Source organism: Battus philenor, unplaced genomic scaffold, assembly GCF_028537555.1.
Source record: "Battus philenor isolate CCGP_79_NKW_IND1 unplaced genomic scaffold, ilBatPhil1.0.hap1 SCAF_26, whole genome shotgun sequence".
NCBI classification, from domain to species: Eukaryota; Metazoa; Arthropoda; class Insecta; order Lepidoptera; family Papilionidae; genus Battus; species Battus philenor.
Window position 1 is genome coordinate 969,318 of NW_027181689.1, and position 12,264 is coordinate 981,581.

At 38.9% G+C, this 12,264-nt stretch overlaps 1 protein-coding gene across 1 annotated transcript in view; it reads right to left on the reverse strand.

Moving 5' to 3' along the window:
• Vinc (vinculin) overlaps positions 1–12,264 on the reverse strand; it is a 58,851-nt gene that overhangs the window by 27,552 nt on the left and 19,035 nt on the right. The window contains exons 2-3 of the mRNA XM_068768541.1: positions 2,519–2,626; positions 2,219–2,364 (exon numbers count right to left, since the gene is read on the reverse strand). Coding sequence (XP_068624642.1) covers positions 2,219–2,364; positions 2,519–2,626 — 254 coding nt within the window. The remainder of the gene's footprint in view (positions 1–2,218; positions 2,365–2,518; positions 2,627–12,264) is intronic.

Consider the following 12,264-nt stretch of genomic DNA (forward strand, 5'->3'; position numbering starts at 1 on the left):
TTGCACTTTTGAAACATGTGTAGAAATAAAAGTACAAACGCTATTTTCTTTATGATTTATTTACCGTAATTATCATTTATTAAAATTTATTTTTTAAAAATTACATCGTTGAGATGTACGACGCACAATTCCCCGCCACCCGCGCGCCCCTTACTGTCACGGTTTAGGAGAAATCAAGTGTTGCTATTTGCAAAAAATTTTGGGCCACCCTATATATCCTCCTATATCCGTGTATTACTTAAAAGATAATTTATACTGTTACCAAATATTTTATTCCATCTCCCATAGTCGTATAGACCCAAAGAACATACCAAACTCTTACTTTACCATCACGGCAGTCGTCAACCACCCACTTCATAACAAAGACCTCTATCCAACCACTTCCGACTACCTTCACTATATTGTAGATCCTCCTGGAGTCTACACCCCCCAGGGCTACCCCTCCCCTAAGGTCTACCGGCACGTGATCACCACTCAAGAAACTTTCAAAGGTCGTTGGTTTTTGAGGCAATGTGCCACACCAACTGCCGCTACCGATGTGCAATTTTTCAAGATATGTAACCTTAGTTCTTCCGCAGATCTCAGAAAGAGGGACAAAAATAAGAGATAAATAATTAAAAAAAATAATACAAAACCTTAATACTAACCTTAATAATAACTTAATACTACAGTATTCAAAATATTAACAAAATAAAAATGTAAAATGACAAAAATAAAGTAACACATAACCTGTAAAATTCGGCGAGGGAAGACAACGAAAGTGATGTGAGATATAAACGGAACAAAGAATGAAAAGAAACGACAGAATATGTGAAGAATAAAACAAAAATAAATAACTGACATTAAAATGGAAGAATGATGAGGATGTATATAATAGAATCCTGTGAAGAGATTATTATTGGCATAACATCCCTGTGTACCCAAGGAGGAGGTACAAAAGGCCCACAAAAACGTAGGCATAAAAAAGATAGCGTAATCCTCTCCATTGATCTCTGGGTGACCTTGAGCCTTTTTATGAGATCCATTGTCCGCGATCACTTCTCGGATACCTATGTCATCACCGGCAAGACAAATTGACCAAACACCTTCGCCTTCAGACATTTTAATTCTATATCTTCATCAGATATCTTTAACTGTAGTTAAAACAACTCAAGAACCTTCAACACTAAACTGAGTAAGAAAAGGACCAATATTTAGCCACTTCCGCACATGCAGTGGTTGTCGTGCATGAAAGTGCACCGCCCGCCAGCCCGCTGATAAATGCGCATGCGGCAGACAATGCCAACTACACAACCGCCACCGCTAATTTACTCAACACGTGTTTCACCCCTCCACAGGGCATCCTCAGGAGTTGCTACACCAATTAGTGCCAAACACCGAGACACTAATCGGTGTAGCAACTCCGCAATGTAACGCCTGATTCCATTAAATACTAAACTGAGTCCTTGAACCAGTGGCGTAGCTAGGGGGTGGCGAGCGGGGCGGCCGCACCAGGCACCACAAGTAGGGGGGCACCAAAGTTGAAAATAATTTTTTTTAATTATTTTTTTTGAATGATGAATAATGAAATGTTAAAAGAAAAATGAAAACCATTATTTAAAGTAAATAACATTAAAAGAATATCGAATTTTACTATTTTTGTGCCAATAAAGTTGTTAAATAATATGAACATTAAAAAAAATAAACGGTGACAAATTATAATATACACAGTGTTTAAGCCTTTCATTCGCAAAACACAAAGTGTTTTTTAAAAGGGCCCTTAATGACAAAATAATAAATTATTACATTATTGCAAGATTATTTAATGATAAATAGATTAAATAATCTGACAGATAGATTAAAAAATAGTGTCAATAGAACATAAACTAGTCGACACTATTGATTTTGAAAAAGTGATTAATGACTTTGTAGACCAAAAAGCGAGGAATGTTCGTTTTTAAATTTTCCCAATAAATTTTATTAAGATCTAATGTTATTTTTTATATATTTATTATTATTTTAAACCAAAAAAAATTATGTATTAACTACATTCTGTTCTGCATTTAGAAATTATTTAGACTCTTTAGAGGAGGGGGGGGGGGCACCAAGCCCCAATCTGCCCCATGCCCCAAATACCATAGCTACGCCACTGCCTTGAACATACGTTCTGCCTTACAGCATTAATTCCATCTGAGACAATAGGACTCCCGCGTGTTATATTTCCGATTTCTCTGCTTACCTAGCTGGACCGGAGTACGGATCAGATCGCAGCATGTCCGAAGCCTGCTGCAGCAGCGTGGCCGCACCTTCCACCCTCTTCAAGGCACCCGGCATATCCTGGCGTAGGATCACGTCATCCGAAGATTCGATAGTCTCATGACCGACCTGGACAAAAGTGATACAGTTACCTGCGTAAACAACCTATACCCACCATGGTCACAGGTGGACTGAGAAACGTTAGTTATTACAATCATATTGGACTCTTCTAGAATTCTTCTCACGTATGTGGAGAATAAAATGAATGAATAAATAAACTTACCTTGACGAGATTGTTGACCGCAAGCGACACGGCTTGCACCGGCCGTGCCAGGTCCGGCATGGCGTTGCCATCCTCGGCTTCCTCATGAAGAATCACCAGTCGCGACACCTGGAGATCAACAAATAATATTTTTTCATGTACATCAATGTATTATATGTTCCCAACCTTTTGGTCCGGGTTCACTAGAATATGACTAAGGTATACCCTGACAGCGTTGACGGTGGCCTTCATCGTCCAATCAATGGCAACACGAGATGGGCAGCAACGAAAAGTGGTCTATTTTTGCTGCGAGGATGCCTGAGGAGACACAGCTTCCTCCCTGTGTACCTTGGTAAAATATTTAGGCAACTGAGAGTTCAGTAGATATGCGACAGGCACTCCAACGGAACCGAAGACGACCATCGAATGGATTTCAGTGGGTAGGAATCCCAAATAACCTTGTCTTTTCCTCAGAGGACAGAGTATTGTGTCCATCCAGAAGGTAGAAGAGAAATAGCACGAAGCCAAGACAGACGAACACTGTGGATGCGGAACGATATCAGTCGAGTTTTTGACAAAGCCGCAAGAAACCAATGCAATATGCCATCGAACAATCGACACTTGACACGTTTGAAATAGAAAAAATCCTTCAAAATACCCTAACCGGCACATTTGGAGAACTCAAAAAAGGTAGATTCTTTTAAAGTTTTTGTAAATCTTGAGTACTAGTTTTTATTAACGTGTAAGTACCCTCCTTAACCTTCTAACTACCAAGCTGTTCTGGCCATGACTTCCCCAGGTGTTAAATGAAAATATCAAGTGTAGGCTTTCCTTATGTGAAAATTTGGAATCTTTACATTCTATGAATGAATATAACACATTATATATATCATTATGTACTGAGACCGCCGGCGACCTTCATGGCACTTAAAGGCAACAGAGTACTCGGTGTGCCATGAGGGCGCCGGCGGGTCACGTTTTTGTAACACAGAAAACACGATAGGTTTTCAAAGCCAGCTTTGAAATATGAATAAATTGTGAATTCAATACAAAGAAAGGTTATTATATACATATTCTAATGTAAATTTTATATAAAAAGTGAGGCCGCCCGCGGTTTCATTGGCACCTATGGTAACCGCTTCTAAAACATGCTGCAAATCGTGTACCATCCCGTGATCCAGTTTCTAGGTGCCTAATGAAGCTAATGAAGCTAATGATTACCGGAGGGTCGGAAAAAAATAATATTCCTTAGATGTACAGATGAAAAATTGTGAGGTAGCCGGCGGCCCTCACGGCACCTATTGTAGGGTATCGTGAGGTAGCCGGCGATCCTCATGGCACTTAAAAGGTTAAGAAATAACATACTTTAAAAATTTCACACTTTTCTTTTCAAGTGCGGTGACAGATTATATGATTATTTTAAAAATTTGCTGACATCGAGTGTTCTAATTGTTTCTGATAAGATCTTTATTGGATACTGTGTGTGATCACTGTGGTTCATTTAACTGTTTGCTTTCAATAATGCAAATTATTCTGATACAAAATGAATGATTTACCAGCAACTCCAGTGGCTAGGGTAGCAACCTTGATCGAGGAGGAGCATACCTACCGTTCAGTCAATCACGCATTGGGTGATTCAACTCGTATGATGCAACAGGACAACTGGATCTTACACGCGAAGGCGAGGCAAGGCAGAAATCGGTCAACCGGTGACGAATGACAGTTTTATCGTCTTGCAGACTTTAAGGAATCATCGACAAACTGCTGTTCAGACCAGAAATCGATTGCAAGAATTCCGTAGCGTAAATATAAGTGAACGTACTGTAAGGAGACGACAAACTGCGACTGGGCTAAGATCTTATGCCAGCAAAAGCTTAAAAACTCGAGGCAGCTAATCGTGTAGCAAGATTAGCGTTCGCTTGCGGGCATTGAAACTGGACAACTGACTGGAGCCACGTTTTATTCATTGATTAGAGGTGTTTCTGTGTTAATTTCGTAGAACTCCTAAAGATGCCCCGTGGAGGGGTGAAACACGTGTTGAGTGATTTGACGGTGGCAGTTGTGTAATTGCATTGTTCGCATACGCATTTATCAGCGGGCTGGTGAGCGATGCACTTTGTTGCACGACTACCACTGCATGTGCGGAAGTAGCTAAATATTGGTTCTTTTCTTATCTAGGAGAACGCTATATCCAAACCAACTTTACTGAAACTGTGTCATATGGTTGAGGGTCAGTAATGGTATGAAGTGGCATATGTTTGGGAGTTCACGCAGAGTTAGTGATCATTGAAAATGGATCACTTACTGCACAGCGTTATGTAACAGATATCTTAGAACCCCATGTTATGCATTTTTAATGGAATCAGGCGATACCTTGCGGAAGTCCATCCTAATTAAGAAAAGGGCCAATATTTAGCAACTTCCGCACATGCAGTGAGTCTCACTGTGTTTGGCACTAATCGGTGTAACATAACTCCTGAAGATGCCCCGTGGAGGGGTGAAACGCGTGTTGAGTGGTTTAACGGTGGCAGTTGTGTAATTCGCATTGTTTGCCGCATACGCATTTATCGGCGGGCTGGCGGGCGGCGCACTTTGTTGCACGACTACCTTCGCATGTGCGGAAGTGGCTAAATATTGGTCCTTTTTTTACCCATGTTATGCCTATTGCTTCATTTATTGACGATGATTTCATTTTTATGATAACACGCGGCCGTATGATGCTAGTATAGTGAATAGGTACCTTAATAAACACATTCGCCTGACATGAATCCTATAGAACATACCTGGAACATTCTGGGAAAAAGAGTTCGACAGTGAAATCCAGCTACCAGGAATGTTCACGATTTAAAACACGCATCATTGGTGGAAGAATAGGACAATTTGCCTTGAGAATTAATCGACAACCTTATTTTGAATATGGGCAGTCGTATACAAGCACTAATAAGGGCTAGCGGGGGCAATACTCGACATTGATTTCATTTATTTTTTGTGCTCATTTTAAAATTAAACCGACAATAACTGAAAAGAAAAAATTCATGAACCGCTGTATAAAAAATAAATATTTTGCGGCTTAATTAAGCTTTTATATAAAATAAGTCGAAAAAAAATTTTTTTTCGTGTTCACCTAATTGTGCGTGAATGTAGTTTTGGCTGAGCCAAATGATATTCCTACTTTTGACAAACAGACGCTTGGCAAATGTTAAAGACAGTCCTACCAACCTACGGAATGAAATTCACTCGCCTTTCAGAGAGTTTTAAATGACAATTTCACCTTACTTTTTGATCAAAGTATAATAGTAATACGCTTTATTTTCTCTCTGTAGTATACTGAACTACATGAGTTAAAGATATACAAGAGTTATATATATATATATATATATATATATATATATATATATATATATATATATATATATATATATATATACAAGAACAAAAATATACAAATCACTCTTCTCTTATCAGGGATACATTTTGACTTCTAGCTGTCACTTGTCTATAATACTCGCTTAGCACTCCGACTGCGCCCGAGAAGGCTGTACCTCAACTTGGTAGGTTGCTATTGCCTGTCTAATATCACTACTACCACTTCTGAAAGCGCTGGTAGAAGTGGTGGAAGTAACTCCTGCAACGCTATCAAGTGTGATGGTTAGTATATAAGCTGTAAACACTTCCGTAGATATCACTTTACTGAAGATATACCAGACAATTACAATAGATGGCGCAGTAAAGAAATTAACAAAGTAGTAAAACAATCGATGCTCGTCGCCTGCGCATGCGGCTCTACGCTTTACACCAGAACCCGCTTCACTTCAACTCCGCTAGATGGCGCAAAAAGTTACCACAGCTCCATCGCAGTTAACGTATGGTTATTTATACTCAGACACAAGACTAAGAAACATCCGTCCACTTTAACAGTCAGGACTTCACAAAGCACGTGTTTACGATGCAATTACATCATTACCTATTCAACTGCATAACGTACAAGTGGACAGAGATCTCTCCCATAGATTTCCCAAGACTGGTTGGAACCTTACCAAGATAGTCTGTTCTCTGTTCTTGTGCTACCGCGATTTCAATTCAAGGCCCTAACAGTCATCAACATATTTAATGGATCAGGCGTTATTTTGCGGAAGTCCATCCTAAGTATGAAAAGAACCAATGTATAGCTACCTCCGCACATGCAGTCGCAGTCGTGCAATAAAATGACCGCCCGCCAGCCCACTGACAAATGCGCATGCGGCAAACAATTCGAATTACACAACTACCATCGTTAAATCACTCAACACCTGTTTCACCACGGGGCATCTTCAGGAGTAATGTTACACCGATTAGTGCCAAACACAGAGCCATCAACACGCTATGTGACCTGCCACTTAAACCTATCAATTGGCTTGGCTTCTTTCATTCGTCTATAAAACTCCACATTCCTTATTAGATTCGTTTTCAAATTCAACATTCTCCTCTCCATTGTTTAAGTGACTGTTTTGCTTTTTATTATTAATTTCCAACAGTCACGCGATCTTATAATGCGTTCACGACAAACTGTGAAGGAAGATTCTAGAAAGAAGATCTTCAAGCGAAGAATGACAGATAATTTAAAGCATTAGAAAAATGATCAAAGATAACTATATATAAATTTAAAAATTAATTTTTACCGAAGTAACGTCCCTGTCTGGTACAAGGAGGAACGACAGGGTCTCAAAAACGAGGGTCACAACGTGGGATATATTTTATTATTACCCCCGGTCACAAGGACTTTTTTGACGAAAATAATCTAGCAAATTATATGTTTTTCCGTTTCATTCTCACACATTTTTTCCTCTTTTATCCATCACAAACACTTCTACTCTTTTTCTTACTTTATCTTCTTCCATATATCGTCTCACTTCGTCGCCTACCCTCAGAAATACATCATAACAATTTTAATTCATTTTCTTTCTAACTTCTGTTCCAATTTTTACTTTACATTTTGTTTAGATATCTTTATTACTCACTTCCTCTGATATATTCTCCATCAGAGCTGGTCGACCCGTCTAGATCTTTCCCAGATAAATGTCGTCACATGCCCCATTCAGTTTGCCCCGTGGGTCAAGACACTGATCTAAATATACTTTCATGATATCAGAGATCGACCGCAGCTTGTTACTGCGAATGACAATCTCATTCCTTACTCGAGTACAAATTTTATATATATATATATATATAATAGGGGCGATACAACCGTTTTTGGATATACATTCCGAACCGTTTTTTTATCGAAGTTTTCTAAATCAGAAGAGGCCGTTTAGTTAGTTATACAGGATGATTTGTAATACATGTAAAAGTTTTGAAGGGGCGAATATATAGGTCACTTGTCAGCAAAAAGTTTTAACATACATTTCCAATTGCTACGTATGAAGTGATCACTTTGAAATAATATAGTGATGGGATAGGATAATAACTTCTTGTATTACAAATTCCGCTGCGACAGATAAACAATAGTACATTTTAATACGTAGTAATATGAATTTAGATAGATCGGCAGACGCGGCGTGAGTAGGCGCCCCACTACTTAGACCAATGATAGGGTTAGTCACGAAAAGACGCTGATGCAGGTCAGAATCGGTCACCGTGACGAGATCTTTGTGAGAGACCAATGCCTGTGAGCGTCTATCTGCTAAAATTAAGAATCCGAAATTAAAAAAAAAAACTTTTTCTTTCTATATAATTATCACGTTATGTATTAGTTTTGAACCTATTGTTTTTTACAATATACACCATACATGGGCAGGACTTAGTTATATACATACTAGCTGATCCCGCAAACGTTGTTTTGCAAAAAAAATTAATGTTTTTAATTTACAAATAAAAAATAAGGGTTGATCGTAGAGCGGTGAAAATTTAGGGTTGTATGTATTTTTATATGCTGTATCATAAAAACAAAACAAATATTGTCATAAAATTTAAAAAAAAATCAAGGGTGAACAACCCTTATCACTTAGGGGTATGGAAAATAGATAGTAGCCGATTCTCAGACCTACTGAATACGCATATTAAATTTGGTAAAAATCAGTCAAGCCGTTTCGGAGGAATACGGTAGCTAACATTGTAACATGGAAATTTTATATATTAGATATACCGACTATATATCTTTTAGATTTACAACTAAACATACTGTATATATATATATATATATACATACATTTTCGTATAGTCTTCCAGTCAAAGAATATTTGAGGTTCTGTATTTGAACCACGATGCTTCAAGATCACGTCAATCCATAACCCACCACAGCCGCTGAATCTGAATTTAGATCCAATATCCCAGAATCTGTGCATTCTTATCAAATATATTTTTGCTATAAGTCAATACCGTGTCGCTGTGTGTTGAGGCCGCGCAGCCTACGAGTGAGGTTTCGTGCCAGGGTCATGAGATGCTACATTCATAACACGTTATTCGCTACCATTGACTTGTATATTGTCAGATCTTGCCACACTACAAGTAATTTATTGAATTATTTAAATGTGTTTATTATTTTTATTTTCTTTAGCATTGCGACTGGATAATAACTTTTACTACTTCTAACTTCTAACTACTTCTACTAAAGTTTCTCTAGTGGTGCAGTAAGCTGCCAATAGGCCTTTTAAAAAAAGAAGTAGAATAACTTCTAAGTAAGAAAAGGACCAATATTTAGCTACTTCCGCACATGCAGTGGTAGTCGTGCAACAAAGTGCACCGCCCGCCAGCCCGCTTATAAATGCGTATGCGGCAAACAATGCGAATTTCACAACTGCCACCGTTAAACCACTCGGCACGTGTTTCATCCCTCCGCGGGGCATCTTCAGGAGTTATGTTACACCGATTAGTGCCAAACACAGAGTGACACTAATCAGAGTGTGTGAAGTGGCTAAATATTGGTCCTTTTCTTACTTAGGATGGACTTCCGCAAGGTAAAGCCTGATTCCATTAAAGAATAACTTCCGACAGTAAAAAGTTCTTTTAAGGCTTCGTTTTTAGTATCTCTCGTTCCCCTACTATGGTATATCAGGTACTATTTATACAATTGATATAATTTCACTGAATATCATTATTGTATGCTCCTCTCTCATCCTTCTTATTATCTTCCATTCATTTCTCCGTTTTTCCCGCCACAATATCTTGTACCACTTTTCTTACCTCTCCTTTCGTACATCGCGTCAATTCCATCGCCTTCTCTACAGGATACTACATTTACATCAGTGATTCCCAAAGCGGTCTATATCGACCCCTAGGGGTCTATGACAACCTGCAAGGGGTCTACGTCAGCGAAAAAAAATTTGGGGGTCCATGAAATGAAAATGTGAGTCCACGATAGTAGATCTCAACACATACACTAATAGTACCTATTTACTTACATCATACTATCCTATAATATCAAAACATTTACATTATTTATAAAAGTACCTACGAAGAAAAAAAATCATTATATATGTTTATAAAATTGTGTAAGTTGTAGGATGTTGGTATTCGCTTTTTGTTCGCAACAAATTTTCATAACATAATACGGGGTTTTACTTTAAGTTTTTAACACTAAACTTCACTACAGTTAAAAATTTACAGGAAATCAATATCAGGTAAGTAGGGGGTCTACCCAACACGGAAAAACATGGCAAGGGGGACACAAAAAAGTTTAGGGAACTCTGATTTACATTTTCTTTTATTTTTGCTTTTTACATTTATTTCGCTTCGTACAATACTTGTGGCTCATGCAGCTGATGACCAGTAAGACAAAAAAGAGTTCTTGATTAATCCACCACGAGCCGGTAGACGTGGCGTGGGGTAGACACCCCCCCTCCCCCCACTAGGTGGACCGACAACATAATCAGGGTCGAAGGAAGACGCTAGATGCAGGCAGTGATAGACCGGTCATTGGGGGTGGCCTATGGTATATATATATATATACCATAGGCCACCCCCAATATATCTAAAAAAAGGAAACTTTACGCGAGAAATATGTGCAAATAGTTCCGTCTTTAAACAGGCGAATGTATATCTCATTCGTCAGCATAATCCTTTAAGACTTTTCTAAAACCAATCACCTGTACAATAAGTGAACATGATAAATTATCTAACCAACTTACAAAATCATCGAAATTTTTTATAAGTTTAAATAGTAAACGCAAATAGAACTATATTTAGACGTTGAGATATGAAACAACTTTCACTTGATCGAACATAAGTCGCCATTGTGGCGTATTGCGTCATTTTCGCGCCAAAAGTCACGCACGGCGCCGGCGCCATCTTGGATCCGCTGCGCATACTATATAAGGCTGCCTGTTCATTCACGGGTTTTTTTATGATCTTACATGTGGGTAGATTATTTTGTTGAGGTGTTTGGACGTGGTTGCGATATAATCATGTTTATTATTATCTCGTATGGTGTATAACAGTATATTTTTATAGTACAGTAATACCCCGCTTTACGCGACCCCGTTATACGCGGTTTCACTATAACGCGAATTGCAAATTTCACGCTCAAATGCCTCGAATTACGCGAAAGAGTGCATATAAATATAATGTAGTCATCAACTTCTCTATGGTGTCTTGACCATCTGTCAAACAATTAAAAACAGTGTTGGGTGTTATGAACGTATTTTACAAGAACGTAAACAAAACGTTACTCAAAAGACAATAGTTGTATTTTTCCGTAAAACAAAGAGTATGTGTTGCATAAAGTGTTCCTAGAATTAAAGTGATTGATTAAAATGATTTGTATTTTTTTGTAATAATTTTTGACTATGTTTAATCATAAACCTCGTTATATGCGAATTTCAGTTAACGCGATTTTTTTGGAACGTATCCCTCGCGTAAAGCGGGGTATTACTGTGAAACCTCTTTATTCGCGCTTCCTTCATTCGCGTATTAAAAAAACATCTCCATTCCGATATTGGCGGAACAAAAATCTTTATTCACGTACCTAATAAGTACATATATACCAATATCATTCCAATAGGTATCCGACCGAATATCCCTTGTAAATGTCGGCAAATGGACTAATAAAAAAGTAATGTTGAAATGTTACATTCACAGCCCATGGAAGAGGCTTCAACAAGCACTGGAAACATGACATTTAATTCGAAAAATCTTAGCGAAGTAAGAAAAGGACCAATATTTAGCCACTTCCGCATATGCAATTGTAGTCGTGCAACAAAATGCACAGTATACCGATTAGTGACCGGTACAGAAGCGATATGTCCTATGCGGCCTCCAAATCCGATGATATTATACATCGCAGCCTGAACCGAGGCTTCTTAGGGAGCCCACGAGTTTTGCAACCTAACACGTTGAACGCCATGGTGGACACCATGTGTCCGACGGCATACTGTCCCCTGGGGCCACACCGAAAATCGTCAAAAAATCACCAAGGTGTTTTTTTTGCAAATATTGTCAGTAAAACTCTTAAAAATAATGGTCGACTTACGGAATCAGCGATTTACCCATTATTTGTCTGCGGGGCCGCGCGGGTCACATGCCTTGGTAAAAACAGTCGAAACACTGTTCGTTGGCTCCCTAGAGGCTTCTGAGGTGATCGAGGGCATGCGGACACGTGGTGTCCGACGCGGCGTCTTGGACCCAACATGATGGCAGTCACATGGTGTCCGACGCGGCCTCTTGGACCCAACATGATGGCAGTCACATGGTGTCCGACGCGGCCTCTTGGACCCAACATGATGGCAGTCACATGGTGTCCGACGCGGCCTCTTGGACCCAACATGATGGCAGTCACATGGTGTCCGTCGCGGCCC